The 23,048-nt window shown below is 49.9% G+C and overlaps 1 protein-coding gene across 7 annotated transcripts in view; it reads right to left on the bottom strand.

Moving 5' to 3' along the window:
- The window catches only part of CHD9 (chromodomain helicase DNA binding protein 9), a 1,905,864-nt gene that overhangs the window by 1,124,307 nt on the left and 758,509 nt on the right, over window positions 1–23,048 (bottom strand). For all 7 annotated transcript variants that reach the window (XM_085637757.1, XM_085637759.1, XM_085637761.1 and 4 more), the window contains one exon: window positions 340–483. In XM_085637757.1, coding sequence (XP_085493883.1) covers window positions 340–483 — 144 coding nt within the window. The remainder of the gene's footprint in view (window positions 1–339; window positions 484–23,048) is intronic.

The raw sequence follows: 23,048 nt of genomic DNA, 5'->3' as shown, positions 1-23,048 counted from the left end.
TTTGAGGCAACCTGGAATACATGTCCAAGAAACTGCCAAATCTGGATTTGCCCATCACAACTTAGACGGGTATATCTGTTCATTTGGGCTGCTGCTATTAGCTAGATTCTGAATACAGGTGTTTAGCTGATTGGATAAGGAATAGTAGATGGGTATGATTAACGCCGCACTTCTAACTTTCCTTTGTTTAAAAAAATTAAAGTACTGCCTGCTGAAAAACTGCCAATTTCATTATTAAGTTTATAGTTCATACACTTTCCTTGTCCTGTCTTCTCAATGAAAATATAACTTTTAAAAAAACAATGAAACATGGTTGTGTAAACAAAACAACTTACACACCTGCTCTTCTGTCTTAAGGTCCCCAAATTCTTGCATGAAGGTAGATTCTGAAGGAAACCGCAGAGGCTCAAGGAAGTTAAGAAGACTGAAAAGTTCTTCCACAGTGTTTTGTAGTGGTGTGCCAGTCAACAACACCTTGTGTTCCTATTGACAATCAATGTTAATTGAAATTATGGTTTACATTACAAATCAATACAAAAACATGTAAAACCAATGTAAAATACAGTAAAACAAATAAAGAAAATAAGTATAGTGTTGTTGTGCAGACTACACTGAAAATACTGTACAATACACCCAATTTCCATTTAGGTAACTTGATTTTAATGTTCAATTTTACAGTATTGGCATCTATCTTCAGAGTGCTTTACATATGGTGCTTTAATTATAGTTCAAACAAGGTAATCCTAATCCCATATCATCAATTTGTGATCAGCTGCATATCAAGAAATAATAATAAGCCCAACGGCTGCATGTATTTTCTTGTTTTTTGGCTAGATGAATTTGAAACATTATGTTCTACTAAGATTCACAGCACTTGAAATACAAACATTACCCATGAATGACTTTCATATGCAATATGAAATACTGGAAATCAAATATTTAATGAGGCGTTTATTTACCACAAATAGATCCATTTGAGTGACATTTAAATAATCCTGGTATACAAACACAAAAAGTTGTACAGTTTTTTAAAAGTATGTCTTCCAAGAGTTCCCCTTGCTTTTTCGGCACTGATGGGTGGCAACAAGGGATTTCAGACTAGAGCTTACAGATGACTGGAAAAAGTGAAGAATAAAAGGACATGAGGAAGAGCGAGACAACGCCAGCAGAATAACACTCCACCATAAGAGAGGCAGGAGAACCTAACTTACTATAGAGATACCTAATAAAAGAAGGTATAAAACATGTACATAAATAGGTATGCAGGGCTTGAAAAATCTTTAAAATCTTACTAGAGGGGTCGTGGCCAAGATGGAGGCGTGGTAGGACGCATTGTCCGGAGCTCCTGCCCGCCGTCCGCCAAATTAGCACACACAACTTTCCACGGGGCGTGAAACTGGCACAGGGCGCCTCCGGAGTGCCCTCCTGGTGAGACACTGGCCACGGTTGCCCTGGGACCCCGTTGCAGATGACTTGAGCGGTTGCCTGCAGGGACCGCGAGGGAACCGGCCTAGCCTTCTCTTCGCCACCGCTTGGAGGCGGCTTCGACAACGCGGTGGTCCGGAGTCCGGACCACAGAGGCCAGCTGTTTTGAGCCCAGCCGAACTACAGGCACCCGGACGGAAGACCCGCGGGTTGCCCAGCTCTCCACCCGGCTGCCTCCGATCCTCGTCCTTGGCCTGCTCCGGGGAGCGCCGGAGTCGGAGCTGCGGATCTATCCCCGGCCTTGCCCTTGATCTGCCTGCGGAGTAGACCGGAATCTGCAGAGGCAGCCTACCACCTCCCGCCCTCATCGGACTGCTCCCAGGGGGCGAATTGAGGCGCTCTGGTATCCTGTGGTGCTTCTGGTCGCCATATTGAGGAAGTCCGGTGCTGCACAAGGCCGTGGGGATCCCCGGCCTCGATTTTGGGACTTGCCAGTCTAGGCAGCTGAGGCCCGGGGAGACGGGCCCGGCAGATTAGATGTTATGGAGCATGCCTTGAAGCCACTTCCACAAGCCTGGTTTCCCCAAGATTTTCCCTGCACCTCTAGAGATTAAAAAATTCACATTGAGCATGCTCCATAACATCTAATCCTTTCAGATTCAACCCCATGGATTTTTTACACTATGGTGCATTAGTTGCTAGCACTATGAACCCCCAACTCTTTTTAAAGTCGTTACAAGTTCAGATGCAGTTCCTAAACTACATTTCCCATAACCTCGCACTACCCAGAATTCCATTTAACAGCTAGACGGAAGGAACCACTGGGCAAAAGTTCCGCATCCTGTCGCAAGACAAGCGCTCACCGTCGTGTACAAGGTAACTGCACGGACTTTTCTTTCCTTCCCGTCAGTATCGGACTAGTTCTTTAGGGTACGGTCATCTCGGTATGACAGACTATTTTCCTTGACTCTCTTGGGTTTTACTGTTATGGTCTTTGTTTGGTTCTTGGTTTTCGTTTTTAGGGTGTTTTTGTGTTTTTTGGGTTTAGGGTCTCCTCGTCCACCCCTCCTCACCGCGCCTTTGAAGTCGCTCACCATTGGATCATGGTTCCCCCCCACTTTTCAGTTCCCACCAACAACGCAGCCTCTCAGACACTGGCGCCTCGGCGACACGCTACTCCGTCGAGCTTCCGTAATCGAACAAAACCAGAAAGCTAACACAAATTATCTGACCCTCAACGCCAATTCCAACACCTCTCTAGCGACACAATGGTCGGAATTGAAGGCACGGGGGGAATTCATATCTATTTCTACAGCAGACAACCTTGAACGTGGTCGTAAACAGGCCGAACTCTCTCAGCAAGTCACGGAATTGGAGCAAATGCATCAGCGGACCGGCGCTTCCCGGGCCTGGCGGAAATTGTGCACGGAGCGTAAGCAACTTGCAGCATTAGACCAAGACAGGGCCGAATATGCGGCCCTTCGGCTCCGCCACTCGTATTACATGGGTGGCGACCGCTGCGGTCGCCTCTTAGATCACAAACCACGGGAATCTTGGCAAGGACAGGGTGTCCATGCCATCCGCTCTTCTAGGGGTGACCTCGTCAACGAAGATGATGCCATTGCGGAAATCTTTAGAGACTTCTATGCGACACTCTATAGATGCCCACCGTAGCGTCGACTACCTGGAATCCGCACACTTGCCCTCCCTCACTCAAGCACAAGCCGACTATTTAGATAGGGACATTGGGACAGAAGAAGTCATAGCAGCAATCTCTCACCTCTAGCTGGGTAAGTCGCCCGGACCAGATGGCTATTTGGCGGCCTTCTATAAAACATTCTGTAGCCAGGTGGCCCCCTTCTTGAGGGACTTGTCTAACACGTTTGCGCAGGACGGAGCTATCCCGGGGGAGATGCTTGAAGCATCAATAGTGGTTATCCCGAAACACGGGAAGGATAAGACGTCTTGTGGCGCATACACGCCGATCTCCCTCCTAAACATCGATATTAAACTTTATACTAGAATTTTAGCGACCCGCCTTGCACCCTACATGTCCCAACTAGTTGAGCCAGATCAGGCAGGCTTCATCCCGCAGAGACAAAAGAGTGATAACACCAAACGGGTCTTGCACCTCCTCGAAAAAGCATCTTGCACTCAGGGAGATTACATGTTCCTGGCCATTGACGCGGAGAAGGCCTTCGATAGGGTGCACTGGCCCTACTTGGAGCAGGTCTTGACACATGTCGGCTTCGGTGAGAAGCTACACACTTGGGTCCTCAATTGCTACTGCTCGCCCAAGGCGACTATTCGAGTTAATGGTCATACGTCCTCTTGCTTCCCCATAGAAAGAGGCACCAGACAGGGGTGTCCTCTCACCCCTATTATTCGCACTCTATATGAAGCCCCTGGCATTACAGATCAGGCGCCACTCCCTTATCTCTGGGGTCAAGTTTGGAGTGAATGTACACACTTTATAAGCCTATATGCAGACGACATCTTGCTCTCCCTCTCTAACCTGATCCCAGCGATGCGAGCCCTCTTCATTGAAATGCACTGTTTTTCACAAGCCTCAGGATTTAAGATTAACGTGGATAAGTCCATAGCACTTAACATCTCCCCCTCCCCGCACACTTTGGCTCATCTACTTGAAAAACATCCCATACAATGGTCCACTTCCTGGATCCCATATCTGGGAACACAACTAGCCTCCTCCATACAGGCTACGGCCGACACCAACTACTCCTTACTCCGGGCGCTTATACGTAAGGAATTAAATCAGTGGAAGCATCACACCTTATCCTGGCTTGGTAGAATAGCGGCCATCAAGATGACCATTCTCCCACAGATCTTATATCTTTTCCAGACACTCCCTCTTCGCCCTCACCTGGGCTGGATTCAACAGACCCAATCGGACCTCGCACACTTCATATGGCAAGGCCACAAACCCCGGTTCAAACATGCGATCTCCATTCTTCCGCCGGAGAAGGGAGGTGTAGGGGTTCCTGATCTTCAGCTTTATTTTTATGCTTCACAACTTCGGTATCTGGTGGAATGGCACAGCCTGGAATCGGAGAAAAATTGGTTGTTCCAGGACCAGGCAGTGGCAGCCATGCCTTTACAGGGCATCCCCTTTCTTCGCAAATCACATAGACCACCCAATTTATATGCATCGTATATCACAGGTACGATACTGGAGTCGTGGGATCGCACCAATACTAACCACAATCCAACTACCTATCCCTCCCCTCTCACGCCACTGTTTGATAACCCAGAATTTCAACCTGGCATGGACACTAAGACCTTTTCTGTTTGGCGCTCCTCCTCATGTCGATCTCTAGGTCACCTCTTTGACTTGGATGGGATCATCCCATTCCCACAACTCAGATCACACTATGGCCTTCCTGAGTCAGAGCGTCTGCCCTATCAGCAGCTCCGACACTGGGCACTTCATTCACCTATCAAACCTGGCGCTCAGCGTTTCCTGACTCCATACGAGAAATTGCTCATCACCCGCACGTCCGATAAAAAAATCATTTCTGATCCTTATAAAATGCTATTAACATCCTTTACGCATACATACAACACCGGCCAAGCCCGCTGGGAACGAGACCTAGGTAGGACGCTTAGCCACAAGGAATGGGAAGGCATACATTATAGGGCCCGGCATTCAGCAAACCATTCGGGACTCACAGAGACACTGACTAAGATAGCCACATATTGGTACTACTCACCGGACCGTTTATACCACTTCGACCCACGACAGAGCGCCCTTTGTTGGAGGGGTTGTGGGGAAGTAGGCACCCTGGTACATATCCTATGGGGCTGTGACCGTCCTCAACCATCCTGGTCCCAAGTGATCGACGAAATAGACGCCCACTTTGAGACGCAGCTCCCGAGATTTCCCGCTTACATCCTCCTGGGCTTACCCAATCCCATAACATATCCGTTAAAATCCCAGAGGGGCCGAATGATTGCTATCGCATTAGGCGCGGCCACGCAGAACATCCGGATACATTGGTGTACCGCCCAGCTTCCAACGCTCTCCGGGTGGCTGCAGCGACTCTGGATGGTGTTGGGTGTGGAGAAACTAACCCTCACATTGGCCGGTGGAGGGTCTGATTTCCCGGAGATGTGGCGGCCCTTCTTGTGTCTACTAGTATCTGAGTCCCGAGAATTGACATGCCCCCGATACCTTAGACTTCTCCACCTTTCGGACACGCTGCTCCCACAAGTTGATCCTTCCCAGCATCGTAAATGACCACGTTGACTTCTCAATTATTCTTTTACCCCCTTTTCGGTGGACGAGGGGAAGGGTGGGGGTGGGAGATGTTAATTTTCGGGTTCTAGTTGCTTGTTTTGATTTGCCCCTTCGTTGTGTATTCCCGTGGACCCACTCCGCTTATATTACCTTGGTAATCCCATTATTTGCGACAGTTGTTGTCTATATTGCATTGTCTCCACGGAGCTGGGGGTCTTGTTACTTTTCTTGCTCAAAAGCAATAAAAGATTTAAACCATAAAATCTTACTAGACCTGCAGATCTAGTAACTTGAAAAATCAACTCAACCTAACTAATGTACTTGGCCTCTGTCTCTGAAAGCTGAGCAAATGAGACAAGATTGAAAAGCATCTTTGTTGCTCATTCACTTTGTGAGCAATAACGTTATCTTTAGATCTTATCTTGTCACATTTGCTCTGCTTTCAGAGACTGAGGTCAAAAGTCAGTTTGTCTTCCTACCCGCTAGAAAGAGCGAGTAGGCACTAAAAATAGGTTGTCCTGATTAAATCTGGCTCACCATAGCGAGCGGGTGAGTGGATATGTTGAGCCCTGGTATGAATATATAGATGTATCTATATATAAACAAATATGTACAGAATAAACACTGTATAAGAAAATGTGCCCAAGAAGGGAACATATAGGGCCACAACATCCGTCAGGGGCCACAGGTGAGACAATGGCGAGCTGGCAACCAGCCACATGGCCTCATATAAAAGTGGTTGGGTGTGGGGCAGATTCACACACCCCAGAAAACAAAGTAAGCAGACAGAAAACCATAATACCAACTGCACGGTTACGAACAGGCAGTCGAGAGACAATTAAAAAGAAAACATAAGGGGATAAAGGACTACTATGGAGTACTGTAAAAAGGGTCTAGCTGAACAAGACCACCACAGGGGAGTCCTATTCAGATAACCAATCCCAATTTTAAAAGAAGATTAGCAGGTGGAGAAGGGACACGGCTGATGCAGCGGATAAAAAACCTGAGACAATAGTATGGAAAGACCAACACCACAAGTGAAGGTCCAATCAAAGAACCAGTGTAAAGAACTGAAGTAAAAGATGGAGACCGTGCCTACAGCCTAAGTGTGGAGGCCAGAAAGTTCTCATTTGCACGGGACAACCTGCGCCCTACCAACAAGAAACCTCACATACTGAGTGAGGATCCTGACGTCACCCAAGATTGAACCTGGTATGCTCATTAGTACAAGGGATACAAACTCCTCAAGGGGTTTGAACTGTATATGTGCCCGGAAAAGAATCCCAAGGGATCACCAACTTCTGTGTGAATAAACTTAAGAGTGGGTGGTCAAGGAACCCATGCACAAGAAGCAAAGGGAGATGAGAAATAGCCATAAACCCCCAATAAGTGGTAGGAGGTACACCTGAGGAATAGCTAGGCCAGTAAAGCAATGTCAGGGTTGGCATCAGAGGTGGCATGGAAACATCTCCAATTCAAAAGTGAAAAGCAACATCAGCTTTGCGCAAGGCAGAATCAGATTAAAACACGCCATGCAGAGGCATAGAAGAGAAAGGGTTGACCGAGTAAGCCATCCATGCCAAGATACGGACAAGGTATGTCCACAAGTAACATAAGAGAAAAAAAACCTGTCTTGCATGTGTATAGCAAGAACTAGCACAACAAGTGCAAATGCCTGAAGAGCAAAATAAGAAACACCACTTAGGGCAGGACCAGTCAATGCACCCTAGACAAAGAACCATGCTCCTTCTCTTGTGATAGCTAGGAAAGCGGAGAACCAGATAGAGAGGAAGGAAAGAAACCACTGGCTAGTGTGTAGAAACACTCAACAGAAGAGGGGATGGCACAAGAAGAATCCAAGTGCATCACCTTCTGACATGCACCGGTGCACCAAAGGGCAGCATGTGGAGTCCACTATAAGGAGAACTATGGTGTCAAAAACATATTGAGGAATACCTGTAAGGCATACAAAGCACCCCATAGGACAAGGAACAAGGCAACAGTGCATCAGCACAATACCACATAAACACTCAATTCAAAACTTGAATAGAACGCCGTGCAGCCACCGGCGTAGAGCCCAATGGGGCCAAAAAGTTAAGACACATCCTTAAAACAACCAGGGACTACAACCTGGGTTAGAATGCAATCAAAGAAAATATCTGCCGGGGTAGGAGCACTCCACCAGGTGCCACTTGGAGGTGATAAATGAAAAAAAGCCAACTGGCACTGCCCTAGAACGGCACAAACAGAAAATAAATGGAGACCATCCCCGACAAGACTGAGTATGGGGAGGGATTGGGGGGGGAAGAGGACGATATAGCATTCACGGATTAAGATTTTGCTCCACTCAGACTATCCTACAAATGGCGTAAGGCCGTGTCGGCTTGAGAAGCCAGAGGTGTGTAGCCAGGCCCGCCGGCGAAGACCTACTGAAAGGGACATGGCTCATCTGACGGAATCTGTGGTATCCATGCCACAACAAATCAGCAATTTAGCCGCATGATGGCCATCCTGGATCAGCTGAGTAAGAGTGCCCCAACAGGCATCAGGGACGGAGTGGAGAAGGCACGAGGCCGGATCCCACAGCACATGAGAAAAGCAGCCCAAAATGCAAGCTGTATTAAGGGACCGTAATGCGGAGCTGGTGACAGAAAAGAGATAATGACCTAGAACATCTAGATTTCCTGTGTGGAGGGTCGTGAGGCCTGGTGCGGATTTCGAGGGAGGCTGAAACAGCCTGAATTACTAAGCTGCACGGAGTAGGCAGACGGAAAAGGCAGAGCTGTGGGGGAAGGATGATGTCTATGAGCTATAAACCAGTAAATGGAGGCCCTTAAAGCGGGTTTAGCCTAAATGCCCATCAGAATACCAAAGAGGGCTTCACTGAAGGGCAGCACAGGTGCAGTTCTCATCTGGCCCTGATGAAGCAACCAAAGTAGGTGATCAATGGCCACCTTCACAGAAGGAAGCTGCAGCCCCAGAACCACAGCAACTCTATGCAAAAGCTCATCAAAAGCCGAGCTTTTTTAGCCTCCGAAGCAAGACTGGGAAAAGAAAACCGGCCCAAGGATGAGGAAGAATCAAGACCACAAGCCTCACCAAGGTCAGACAATCAATGAAACAGTTATGTCATCACATCACCACCAAAATGCCTGTGTTCCAAGGGGAAAATAGCATAGTGCACCTCTGAAAGTTGAGGAAGTAGCCCAAGAAGAAATGTTTCACTGACACCGTTCCCGACGTCTATCAGCATTGGGCAGTAAAGACACAGTTAAGTCAATCTGCAACGTCAAAGGCGGCATCAGCAGATCCAACATTGGCGTCCCAGGTGGGAACCCTGAAGAGCTGTGCATCAGAGCCAATAAGAGGTCGATCACTGATTCAGCAACCTCCTTGGGGCCTAAACATTCATCAGAGGGAGGCTAAGAACCAAAAATGGCATGAAGAGAGAGATAGTATTCCCTCATATAAGCCCAATGCCAGGAAACACTGGAAGGGGCAGGACAGATTCTTGCTCCGATTCTGAAATCTGAGGACTAGGAGGCGTGCAGAGACATTGTGTGTATGCGGTAAAGTCAGGGAAGGCTGTGGCACCAATCATCTACCAGGCAATAGCGAGGACGAAGGACTTTGGGAGCTGGCCCTCGAGCAGTCCTCAGAAGCAGATGAAGACTGCGACCGACAAGGAGGGTTTGACCACCGCGCCGCAAACAGTGTCATGGGGCGCTTCTGCAACGCCAACAACTGAAGTTAAAGACATGAGCCGCACCGTTGGGAGTCAGGGTGTGGAGTTGACATCTTAGACCACAGCATTCCGAAAATATCCAGAAGAAAGCAAACAAAAGATGGCCAGAGAGTCGAGTTGTCCCGTTGATTGAGAAACAGAATGGTGTGTGTGTCACTGAACCAGAAGAAATTGTCTCCTGCTTTGCAGACTATTTCCGTGGGGTGTATTCCCCGGTGTCCTCCCGCTCTGAAGAGGATTCCCATGCCCTGCTCAGGGATATCGCGCTGCCTTCCCTTTCGGAGGAGGACAGAGTGTCGTTGGACGCCGCTCCAACTTCTGAAGAAATTGCCCTCGCCATGCGTTCGGTCGCTTCCGGCAAGACCATGGGTCCTAATGGTCTTCCCATCGAGTTGTATAAACTGCGACCGGATACGCTGGCGCCGCATCTCCGTGCTATGTTCCTCGCGGCCCACTCGGCGGGTTCCCTCCCGCTAGACCAGCGTCTAGCTACTATCGTGGTTATCCATAAGGAAGGGAGGCCACGGGACCGGGTCACATCCTATCGGCCTATTTCGCTATTGAATGCGGAGCCCAAAATCCTCGCCAAGGTGTTGGCCAATCGGCTGGTCGGCGTAGTGTGTGACTTGATTCACCAGGATCAGTCCGGCTTTATCCCTCATCGCAATACAGCGCTTAACCTGCGGCGTTTGCATGGGGTGCTCGCACGTGTCCCGTTCATACGAGAGCCGGCCATTTTGGCGTCCTTGGACGCCACTATGGTGTTTGACACACTTGAATGGCCTTATATTTGGGCGACGCTCGCAAAGTTTGGGTTTGGCCCAGGATTCATCAGTTGGGTAAAATTGTTGTACTCTGGCCCGCTGGCGCAGGTGGTTGTGAACGGAAGAGTGTCGGCTCCGTTCGAGCTGGGCAGGGGCACGCGGCAGGGCTAGCCGTTATCGCCGCTCCTTTTTGCGCTCGCCTTGGAGCCCCTGGCGGAGTGGCTGCGGTGGGAACCTTCTATTCGTGGTCTCCGCTGGACCCCCGAGTATGAGGACCGCGTATCTCTATACGCTGACGATATTCTCCTGTACCTGGCTTCCCCACGTAAATCACTGATAGTACTGGTTGATGTATTGCATTCATTTGGTCTTAACTCCGGCCTTGTCATCAACTGGGCTAAATCGTGCGTCTATGTTCTCTCTGGGGAGGATCCTATCCTTCCGCGGGGCTGTCCTATCCAGATCGCCCCGCGGGGATTTCGCTACCTGGGTGTCTTCATTACCCTGGACGCGGAGGCCCGATATAGTCAGAACTTGCTTCCCCCCCTCCAGCGCCTGAAGGAGGATGTCGCGCGTTGGAGGCGCTTGCCGCTCTCGCCGCTCGGCCAGGCGGCATTGTTTAAGATGATGTCGCTGCCGCGCTACTTTCGCGAGGTGGAGAGTTTGCAGCGCCGACTGTTCTGGGAAGGTAGACCGCGTATCACCCTGGCGAAGCTGACGCTCCCGTGGTATGACGGGGGGATTGCCCTCCCAGATATCAAACGGTATTATTGGGCCTCCCAGCTGGCTGCGATTAATCACGGCCTGTACGGGCCCGCTCTAAACCCGGCCTTTGAAATGGATAAGATGTTACTGCCAGGTGGTGATTATAACCGAGCGCTTTACTCCAGCTCGCTTGACGCACGTCTGACGGGCCCCACGCGTGTCATGGTACGAGTGTGGCACACGGCTAATGTGGCGATGGGGTGGAAAGATCGTTTGACCCGGGCGGCGCCACTATACGCATCTGAGCAGTTGGGCTCCCTGTGGACCTCGAAGGGCTTTGTGAAGTGGGACATGATAGGCATCAGCAGGGTGGGTGATCTCTGGACGAGGGGGGGGATTCAAAACGTTAGAGATGCTACAGACAGAATTCCAGTTGCAGGACAGGGAGTACTTTCGGTATATGCAGATCCGTCATGCGCTATGCTCCGTATTCCCGGACGTTGCCTCCATCCCGGAGTATTCCCCTCTGGAGGATAAAGTGCTAGATGGACATGTACCGGACAGCACGATTTCATTAATCTATAAAAAACTTATCAATGACCGCTCGGGACTGCTGACTAACCTTCGTGAGGCATGGGTGGCCGATGGATTGGAGCTGGATGACGAGGACTGAGTATCTGCGGTGGCCTCCCCGAAAGAGGTGGCCATACCGGCTCGCCTTCGCTTCGTCCAGCTCAAGATACTCCATAGGGTCTATGTTACGGGGCCAAGGCTACTGCGTATGGGCTATGCTGTGGACGGGTTGTGTAAGCGTGGGTGTGGTTCTTTGGGGACCTTTCTCCATATTTTGTGGGAATGCCCGGAGGTGGAGCGATTCTGGCGTGGTGTGCATGAGGTCCTGCGGGTGGTTACGCGTGTGTCGCTGCTGCCCGAAGCGAGGAGATGCCTTCTGAATGTGTGGGAGCCAACCGACTACTCAGTGCCGCAGACGCGGTGGGTGACTCTGGGATATATGGTGGCCAAACGCGACATTGCTCAACTGTGGGGTTCCCAGAGGTCGCCGACTGTCTCGGCATGGAAGGATAACATGGATTGGTGCATGTTTCGGGAAAAGGTGGTGTATGTTGCGAGAGGTAAGCCTGGGACATGGGTGAACGTATGGGGCCCCTGGAACGCCTACCGCGGGGGAATCTGTACCCCGCCGTTATTGCCCGATCCGTCACCGGCCCCGTCCCCTTAGCCAGCTTATCTCCCCGGTTCCGGGCACTGAGTCCACCTAATCCCCGTCTTGACCTTTTCCCCCTCTTGATACTCCTATGGATTGGTAGGGTCCCCCCTCTAGGGGAGCGCATGCCGCTGTTTCCGATTGTGGGTTGCCTTGTGGATTTGTTTTTTGTTATTTATATTAAAATGAAACCGTTATGTGGGGTCCGGATGGCGTGGCTACCACCGTTTCTAACTTCTGCGTATTTCCCTTTGCCGCGGCATGCGCACTATTGTTTGTATCACATGCTCCTTTTGCTTGCTAGCGGCCGGCCTGAAGGTTGTAGGCCCATCTTTGTATATTTTTTGAATTTTGTAATAAACTGTTTCAAAAAAAAAAAAAAAAAAAAAAAAAAAAAGATGGCCAGAGGTTCCGTTTTCCAGATCACTCTGGGGGAGCGGAAAGGAAGAAACCGACTTCAGGGGAGAGCTTATATGGACCCTGCAGACGTCACATCGGTGGATAACTTTGTTATGGAGTAACTCAACGCCCGCTACCAACGCGCAGAGGTACTGCCGTAGAACGATTTCCGGATCCACTCTGGCGCCTGGGGATAATTAAAAGGTAAAGAATCTGTGGCTAGATATCTCGATCAGATTTATTTCAACCTGCTCTCAAACAAAAGTGATCATTTATTACATTTAATAAGGTAACCCAACGTTATTCTATGGAAGAGGTAGGTCTTACAGTAGTGAAAAAAAACATATTTGTGAGTTTAAACCAGGACATGTAAAACTTAAGTTAATGTGCAACTTTTTAAATACAATGTGGCCTGTCAAAATGGCTGTTTAGGGTCTACCCTAAGGGCGACATGTATAAGAGTTTTAGGCCTGCCAATGAGTTTATTATGCTAAGTCGAACTGGCAATTTAAAACTGCATAGGGGCTGCAATTGCAGGCCTGAGGCATGTTTTAAGGGGCTACTGAAGTGGGTGGCACAGTAAGTGCTGCAGGCCCACTAAAAGCATTTCATTTACTGGCCATGGATATCTGGTGCACCCCTTTACAAGGAACTTCTAGGTAAATAAATATGCCAATCAGGTGTACACCTAAGCTTTGGGGAGTGAGCACTAGTACTTAAGCACTGGTTAGCAGTGATAAAATACACAGGGTACTAAGGCCCACAAAACAGAAGCGGAGAAGGGAAAAATGCTTGGGGTTGACCCTGCAGAAACGGCCAAGTCCAACAGCTGGCGAGCTAGAATTCGAAATCTTTGGTCTGTTGCCCGTGAAGGATTAGTTCAACATTTGGGATTCTTTTGAAGAGAGGGGTTCAGAGAGGAAGCAAGTTAGCTTCAGAGCTCAATCAGAGGAGGTTAGTTTGAGGCTCAGTAAATTGGTGTCCTTCTGTCAAGAATCTTGTGGATAACGCACACTAATTTGAATTGGCTTCCGGCTTCAATGGTCAGCCAGTTGAGGGAGATTACTATGGATAAGATGTGGTCAAGTTTTCTGAAGTCTGATACCAGTCGGGCTGCCAAGTTAAGTTCTATAATTAAAGGTGCTAGTTACATTTTGGGGGTGCTGGTCAGAATTGTATTTTCATAGTCACATTTTGTGAGGACAGGAATTGGACAATGATCTTGAAATCTTTGGCAGTAACAGGTTTTTTTTCTGAGTCTGATTTGTTGCTGTGCACTCCTTGCAAGAACATTGCTGCATCCATGTACAGGTTTTTGTCTGGGGTGAAGCTCAGAGTTTGTCTCTACAATGGTTCTTTTATAGTCAAGGAGGTTTGAAGCATATAGCAGGGATATATACAAGTGAGACTATACCGTTTTGAGATCCGAATGGATTCTGTCTTATGTGGGTTAAGTTTGAGGTATTGTTAGGTCATTCAACATTGCAACTTCACCAATTCTACCCAATGCTTCTATTGTGTCAGGAGAGGAGGCATTCACATAAAATTTGCTGTGCATGGAATAGAAGTGGAATGAGAAGAGGGGGGTCAAGGGTTCCATGTATACTTTGGAAAGCGTTGGAGAGGACAGAGCCTTGACGGATTCTGTATTAAAGGGGTGAGGGGATAGAGATGTCATTTGCCAATTGTAGGTGTTGGGAACGATTTCAGAGGTAGGATTCAAACCACTATAGGATTGAGCCCTTCGAGTCAAACTGTTCCTTCAGGATATTTAGCAGAGATGGGCAGAGCCAATCACTGATCAAGTCAAAAAGGACAAGCAGGCAGGATTAGCCCTAGTCTACAAACGTGAGCCGAGCATCTGTTCTGTGCAGGACTGATGATTCTGTGCTACACCTTGATTGGAACCCAGACTGGTTATTTTCTTCAATTACAATGTGTATTTGTTACTCCACATAGATTTTCAAGACTTCAACAATAAATGGGGGATTTGAAACTGGATGTTAATTGTTCAAAAGGTCTTAAGGATAGGGGAGATGGCTAAAATCAATCTTTATGCTTAGAAAACGTATAAAGGATAGTTTATAAAATCAACAGCTTCTGGGTACTGCAGGGTACCCGAGCAATGTTGTATTGATCAGCAAGCAGCTTTGAGTAATTTGTAATGAGGCAAAGGATGAAGCACTGTGTCAGGCCTGCTATTTAGAAAGAATAGCATACCTCAAATTAAATAGGGAAGAGTAGACCATCTGTTGCAGCTTGACAAAATATAATTGATCACAAAAATAATTTAGATTAATGTACAAGGTTTGCATCCCAATACAACTTCAGATGTTTTACTTCTATATTCTAGGGAAGCTGGCAGCAAAAAAATTGTCGACTGACACCGGGTGGAATGAGTTTATAACTTATTTTATACTAAAGAAAGAACCTAATTTTATGTCCTACATGTCCTCAACTACTTTGGTACCAACTGCATCATAAGACCCTCAACACAGAGTTAGGTTGGTTGGAATGAAATGAACTGTAAATATGAAAAAGGAAAGGTTCCTTACCTTTAATCCTATTTCACAACCCTGGGTTTTAATAGTAAAGCCTCACTTCAAATGCAGAGTACAACATATTTATTTTTTATGGAACAAATCTGTTTATTGAGTTATTTGGTAGGGGACTCGACATTCACACACAGCCAATCACCCACAACCACAGGGGCCGGCGGCCATAAACAATGCATTGAGTGTGTACATGGTCTACATCGTTGATGCCGACATCCTGGAGGCTGGCAGCACACAGAATCAAAGCTAGCAAGTAGGGACGGCATGTATGTTCAAAGGACAATGTCTGTCCAGAAACGAGAGCCCACCTGAGAAGGGGAACAAACAGAAGAACTAAACCCACCCTCCGATCCACCCCCTAAAGGAAAAGGGGAAAAAACTAAGGGGGACCCGTACCAAGATGACAAAAGCTGCATAGTGACACCAATAACCCATCCTGTTCGCTCCCAGCCCCTCCCGCTCGCCTGACAGGGGCCCCACTCATTCTGTAGCACTTGTAGGAGTTTGGGGCAAGTGACCTAACGGAGATTTTTCGATGACAATGCTATGAAAGGAGCCAAAGTTCGGCATATTTCTCGGCCTTCTGGTTTTGGATCAGCGAGAGTCGCGCCAGGGTCATCCAGAGCCTGTGGAACCAAGCAGTGTGGTCCAGAACCGTGGCAGTACCCCAGTGCACTAAGATCACCTGCCCTGCTGCGAGGAGAGCTAGCGCTATCTGCCTGCCGCGTAGTGAGCGCAATGGGAAGGTGAGGGGGTTCGAGAGCCCTAGCAGGGTGTAAGCCGGAAAGCGAGGTATCTCGGTGTCAAATGCCTCATCAATGTCATTTAGTACCCGCTCCCAGAATCGCTCTAGTCTTGGGCAGTGCCACAAAAGATGTGCAAGGGAGCCTGACAAGCCGCAGCCTCGCCAGCATTCTTCAGTGTGTTTCAGTGTGTATCCTAGCCGGGGTAAGATGCGACCTTGTACGTAGATTCAGTCCCTGACGTGTTGTAGGCTGTGTGATGCGCTCTGGAGTGGATGTTATCCCATTCCTTATCCGCGAGGGCCCGACCGAGTTCTGCCTCCCACCGGAGTTGGCAGTGAGAGCGATTTCCTATCTGGCGCTGGGTAAGGAGAACATACAATTCTGCTATGAGATGTTTGTCATCAGTTTTATTTGCTATCCATTTCTCGAAAGGGGTAAGCTTACGAGAAAAATGTGGTAGGTAGGCCTTAGAGGTAGCCCAGTGTCGGAGTTGCAAATAATAAAATTCATCAGAGCGAGGAAGGTCCAGGTCGTGACGAATTTGATCAAATGGGATAATGCCGTTGAGTTCAAATAAATGGCCCAAGCAATTGCAACCAGCCTCCCGCCATCTCTGGGCCACCGCAGTCTTATTACCCAGGGGAAAGTCCGGGTTGTGAACCATTGGAGTCAACGGGGAGGGGAAGGTAGTGAGGCCTTTCGAGAGTGCTACCCCGTCCCACATTCTCATGGTAGCTGCCGTAACCAGGGAAGAGTAAAGGTCCCAAGAACGTGATTGGCGATGGAGCCAGATTTCACGCCAGATATTCACGCCAGCTACTGCCTGGGTCTATGAAGGTCCAGTGCTTCTCCGACTGTGAACTAGTGGGAGCTTTACCCCACCATCTTCCTTAGGTCGTGACAATTGTGCCACCGAAAGGCGTGCTTTCTTACTGCCCCAAATGAATTTATTCAAAGCAAGCTGTAACGTTTGCAAGGCCTTAGGTGGCAGAGTCAACGGGAGAGTCTGGAATAGGTATATTATGCACGTCTGAATTGTCTCTTGACCGTGGCATTGCGTCCAAACCACGACAGATTGTGTTTGGTCCATTCGCCTAGTGCCTTCCGCGTCTGCACCACCAGAGTTGTGTAGTTCAGCTCTAGCGTGCGTGGGAGCGAGGGAGTCAGAAGGATGCCCAGATAAGGCACCGGGTCACTGGACCAGTGCAGAGGAGGAGACTGTTGAAGGGCCTTAACCTGTATTTGTGATAAGGACAAATTAAGGACCTGGGACTTGCCAAGGTTTACCTTGAAGCCAGAGAGCTGGCCGAAGGACTCGAGTTCTTCAACCAGCGTGGGAAGGGAAGTGAGAGGCTGCGCAAGGGACAGGATGACATCAGCATAAAGGCTTATTTTGTGAATGTCACTTCCAAACTTTAGTCCCTGGATGCCCGGGTGATCATGGATTTTCTGCGCAAGGGGTTCCATGAAGAGTGCAAATAAGAGGGGTGAGAGGGGGCCCCCTTGTCTCGTGCCCCAGGCGATCTCAAATGGGGATGAGGAGACCCCATTAACTCTGACAAATACCAGTGGGGCACGATAGGTGCACAGTACCCACTTGATGAAACGGGGGCCAAATGCGAAGCTCCGAAGGACGGCGAAGAGGTATTTCCAGCATACTCTATCAAACGCCTTCTCGGCGTCGACAGACTACGAAAGCGCCCACCTGGGAGTGGTGAACACCGTCGATGAGGTGGAGAAGGTGCTTGGTATTGGGGCCTCTGACGGGTGGGAATGAATCCCACATGATCTGCATCAATAAGACCGGCCATTAAGGGAATCAGCCGAGATGCAAGTATGCTCGTGAAGAGTTTTGCATCAATGTTAAGCAGCGAAATCGGACGGTATGAACTACAGAGTCCTGGCTCCTTATTAGGCTTAAGGAGGACAGAAATCGCCACCCCACACACAGATTCCGTAAGCGCCCCACTGTCTTGGAAGGAATTGAACAGACTGGTTAGTAGGGGAGACAATTCATGACAATGTCTTGTAAAACAGGGCTGGGTAGCCGGCCGGGACGGGTGACTTATCCAGCTTCAGCCAGGAGATGGCTGAGATCACCTCGTCCACGCGGATGGGGTTCTCCAGTGTGTCTGCCTCTGCCTTTGGGAGACGAGTGAAGTTGCTAGAGTCGAGGTAGTCCCGAGCATCAGGGACGTTCGGAGTGTCTAGACTATATAGGGAGCAGTAAAAGCATCGGAACTCCTCAGCAATCTGGGAGTCCAGGTGGATCTCTTCGCCTGTAGGCCGCTTAAGGGAGGGGATATTCCCTACCACTGACCTGGCACGCAATTTCTGAGCTAGCATCTTCCCGCATCTGTCACTGCCCAAGTAGAACTTGTGTCGGAGGCGGAGTAAAGCATATTCTGCCCTATCAAGGTCGAGGCGTTTTAGGAGCATCCGCTTCTTCTCCATCGCCTGCCATACCCACGGGGCTCCCGTGCGTTTATATATCGCTTCCAGCTCCGCTACTTCATTTTTAAGATCCGAACGGGCCTCCCTACGTCTCCGGGCATCGGCAGAGGAAATAGTCATAAATTCCCCCTGTATCACCGCTTTGAGGGTTTCCCCAGACAGTGGCCAGGGCTGTCGCACCGGTATCATTATGTTGCAGGTAGTCCAATACACTGGTACGTACATCCTTTACAATGTCCGGGGTGTGTTAGAAGCCTACGCTCAGTCGCGACCTAGCAGGAGCATGCCCTACCCCATCAGGGTGCAGGGAGAGAGAGAGAGATATGTGCGTGGTCAGAGAAGGAGCGTGTAGCTATTGAGGCGTCCTGCACTCTAGGGAGAAGCGCGCCGAGACCAGGAACATGTCCAGGCGGGCATATGATTTGTGTGCTGCAGAGTAGTGGGTATAATCGTGCGTATCCGCATGCTTAAGGCGCTAAACATCGTGGAGGTTGCTCTCGGCTAGCCATTGTTGTCCCTCTGTAGAGAGGGCTCCCACCTGAGTGTAGCGTTGCCCAAAACGGACCCAGTCATTATCCATTATTAAGTTTAGGTCCCCACCCACTATCGGTGCAGAGTCCGGAGAAGCCAGACCCTCCTTCACATGCCTGCGAAGAAAGGCCTCTTGATGCGGATTGGGTGCATAGATATTAAGTAAAGTGAGGACAGTGGACCCCCCCCCCCATTGGATTCTAAGGACGAGAACCCTACTCTTGGACTCGCAGAAGGTAAATAACACCTTGCCATCAAATTTAGACCCTAGTAGAATGGCCACCCCATTCTTTTTTGCCACACCGGAAGACCAATACTGATGTGGTAAGCGCCGGGAGCACATGCGGGGAGTGTCTTTAGCTAGTAAATGGGTCTCCTGAAGCATACAGATATCTCCTTCAGACTGTTCGAGGAGGGAGAGGATCGCAGCGCGTTTTGTGGGGTGGTTCAGGCCTCGAACATTGAGGCTCACAATTTTCAGGTCTCTAGGCATAGCAAGTGGAGGTTAGTATGCGAGGCGCACTCCCAGGGCAAATGGAAAGCAAGGCGAAAGGCGAGCTGGAGAGTGCGTGGGTCATGAAAGAGGAGCCATAATCACAGTGCCTGATAGGGAAACCCCCAAAATAAACCCCAGCAGAAATGCAACAAAACATATCCCCAAATAACAGTCCCAAAAGAGAACAAGAGCCATGAGTCCATCTGTAGGAATAAAGAAAAACAACCCTCAAAAATTCAGACCAAGAAAAGAACAGACATAAATCCGTCTGGTATGAAAGGTCAAAGGAGCTGGAGTGCTCAAGGGGAGCACGGACGGTCGTGGGTCTGAGAGGAAAGAAATCACCGTCTCACGTTCCTTCGCCATCTCCTCCGGGTCTGGCTTTGCAGAGGCCAACGGCTTACCAATAGTTTGCCATCGAGGGGGTCGTCGTGCGGCCCTGTCTTTGGGGCCATCTTTCCGCTCTGAGTTCGTGTTGGCGTCCAGCCCCAGCAGATCAAGAGCCTCAGCGAGTGAGCGCAGCTGTCGCAGTTTCCCTTGATGCTTAAAGATTATGCAAAAAGGATGGCCTCAGGAGTATGGAATCCCTTTAACGCGAAGAAAGGAAGTGACCACTGGAAATTTAGCAATAGTGGACGTTGCAAGGTCCTGGAAGAGGGCCGGGAAGTGCCCGTGGAACTGGATCGGCTGGGCGGTGTGAGATTTGCGCAAGATCTGTTCTTTGACCTGGAAATCGTGTACACAAACGAGTATATCGGGCGGGTGGGATTTCTCACCTCTGGGCAGGCCCTAACGGTGTACCCTGTCCATCTGGATTTCCTGCGGACCATCGTCCCCCAGCACCTGCCTAAAGAGGGACAGGATATACTCCCAAAGACTATCACCTTCAGCCCTCCAGGGCACCGCATGGATGCAAATGTTGTTCCTCAGTGAGCGGTTGCCTAAATCTTCCGCGTGGGCCGGGAGACACAGATTTTGATGCCGCAGCCAGATGACTTACTGCTGCAGCTGGTGCAGATCTTCAAGAGTCAGCTCATGCTCTTCCAGGACAGCCACCCTTTCACCCACTTCATCCACGTCGCGACGCACTTCAAGATCCGCCGAGAGCTGGCCCTTTAGGTCGAGGATGTCCTCTTTAATGGCGGAGAACAGTTCCATCATGAAGGCTTTCGTGGCCAGGCCGTCCGCACCTTCCACCGTATCCGAGTGCCCCTGGTCTCTGGGCGCCCCCAGTGACGTGGCCGGGCCGCTGGACTGTTTCAGCAGCAGGTCTTTGAGGGACTTCTCCCTTTTCGCTCAGGCCGGGGCCATCTTGCTGAGTTGAGGCAGATAAGGTGGCTAGGGAAGATCCGCAGGTGTGTGGTCAGAGTCACAGCAGCCACAGCGACCCGACGCAGTTACTACTTGTGTAACGATATATCTGTAACAGACATTAGTTAGTGATAGATTCCTTACCTTAGAATATCCCTAGGCATCAGACTGGATCCGGAAAGTTTTGCTAGCAGTACACTGGCGCGTCAGTAGGTGGCGTCCTGCGGCACCGCGTCCGTCGCTGGCGTCGTAAGCGCAGAGAGGATGTCATTGGGACTACTTAGGCGCCACCATGCGCGCTGACGTCAGTTCTGTACACAACGTTTCACGCCAAGAACGCAGAGCCTTGCAAGAAACTGACCAATGGTGCCATGAAACTAGGACCCTGAAGGAATGACCTTAACCCTAGAAACAGTTCGCAGAACGGGGAGGATGGGTGGGGCGGTAAGGAATCTATCACTAACTAATGTCTCTTACAGATATATCTTTATACAAGTAGTAACTTGTGCAACTGAAAGAGACACATTAGTGATAGATTCCTTACCTTAGAATAGAAACCCCAGCAATACCAACCCCGGTGGAGGGTCTTCGAACAGACTAAACCAGAAAGTCACGGAGAACAGAACAGCCAAAGAAGCAGTCTCTCCAGACTTGACTGTCAAGGCAGTAATGCTTGGTAAACGTGTGCAGCGAGGCCCACGTAGCTGCCTGACAAATGTCCTACAATGGAACGCCGCGTCCCAAGGCAGTCTGCAGTTGCCCTGGTCGAATGGGCACGCAGCCCCAGAGGAGGATCCTTCTTAGCCAAGGAGTAACATGCTTTGATGCACAGAATGACCCACTGCAAGATGGTCCGCTTGTGCACCGCCTGACCTTTTTTGGCGCCCACATAGCCAACAAAGAGCTGGTCATCAACCCGGAACTGCCGGGTGCGATGTAGGTAAAACGAGAGTGCACGTTTTGGGTCCAGATGGTGGAAGGATGCGAAGACGGAAAGAAGGTGGGCAAGGTGATGGTCTGCCCGATGTGGAAGGGCATGACAACCTTTGGCAAGAAGTAAGGACGGGCCCCTAAAACCACCTTGTCCGGATGAACAAAAGGAAAGGAGGCTTGGAAGAAAAAGCCTGGAGCTCACTCACTAGTCTGGCAGAGGTGATAGCTACCAAGAAAGCCGTCTTGAGAGTGAGAAGACGCAAAGGACAGTTATGAAGGGGGCTCAAAAGGAGCACACATCAGAAATGTCAAGACAAGGTTTAAGTCCCATTGAGGCATTCTGAACGGCACAGGAGGAAACGTGTGCGGAATGCCCTTCAGGAAACGGTTAACAACTGGGGAGATAAAAAGAGAAGACTGATCTGGAAGCCGTAAAAAGGCGAAGAAGGCCGAAAGAGAGCCTTTGATAGTGCCCAAAGCAGAGCCCTGCCGGGCCAAAGAAAGAAGGAACAGTAGGACTTCAGAAAGAGGGGCAGAAAGGGGATCCACAACCTTCGCTGTGCACAATGCCACAAACTTGTTCCACCTGCAGGTGAATACCGTTTTAGTGGAGGGACGCCTGGCTGCCAGAATGACATCACAGACTTCGGGAGGAAGATCGAAAGCGGTCAACTGTCGCCGCTCAATCTCCACGCATGGAGGTGGAGGCTGGACAGGTTCGGGTGGAAGACCGTCCCCTGCTGCTGCGACAGAAGATCCTCCCGAAGAGGCAGACTGATCGGGGGATCGATCGCCATGCTGAGTAGCTTGGGATACCAGTATCTTCGGGCCCAATCAGGAGCCACAAGGATGGCTTGGGCCTGGTCGCGCCGAATCTTCTTCAGCACTCTGGGCAGAAGTGGTATAGGCGGAAAGGCGTACAATAGACCGCAACTCCAGTAGCGACGAAAAGCATCGCCGAGCGAGTGCCGCCTTGGAAATTCCAACGCGCAGAACTGATGACATTGCGCGTTCTCTTTGGTGGCGAATAGATGTAACCAAGGCTCTCCCCACTGCTGAAAGACCTTGAACCACGTCCGAGTCCAGACGCCATTTGTGATCCATCAAGCACCGGCAGCGGAGTTCGTCCGCCCTGGCGTTCAGGGAACCTGCCAGGTGTTGAACCACCAAGGTAATGCCTAGATGTTCCAGCCAAGTCCAGAGGTGCAGAGCGTCCTGACATAGGTTCCAGGACCCCACCCCGCCCTGTTTGTTGCAATACCACATGGCGGTGGTGTTGTCCGTGAACACCTGCACCACACTTCCCCGGACAGAGGGAAGGAATGCCTTCAGTGCAAGCCGGATCGCCCGAAGCTCCAACAGATTGATATGGAGCCGGGACTCCGCCGGACACCAGAGGCCTCTGATCTCCGCCTCTCCCAAGTGGCCTCCCCATCCCTGGAGGGACGCATCCGTCACCACTGTGTGCTCCTGTTGGGGAAAGGAGAGGGATCGGTCATTG

This window comes from Triturus cristatus, chromosome 12 (genome assembly GCF_964204655.1).
Source record: "Triturus cristatus chromosome 12, aTriCri1.1, whole genome shotgun sequence".
Taxonomy (NCBI): Eukaryota; Metazoa; Chordata; class Amphibia; order Caudata; family Salamandridae; genus Triturus; species Triturus cristatus.
Note: the sequence above shows the minus strand (reverse complement) of the source record. Positions and strands in the feature narration are given on the sequence as shown.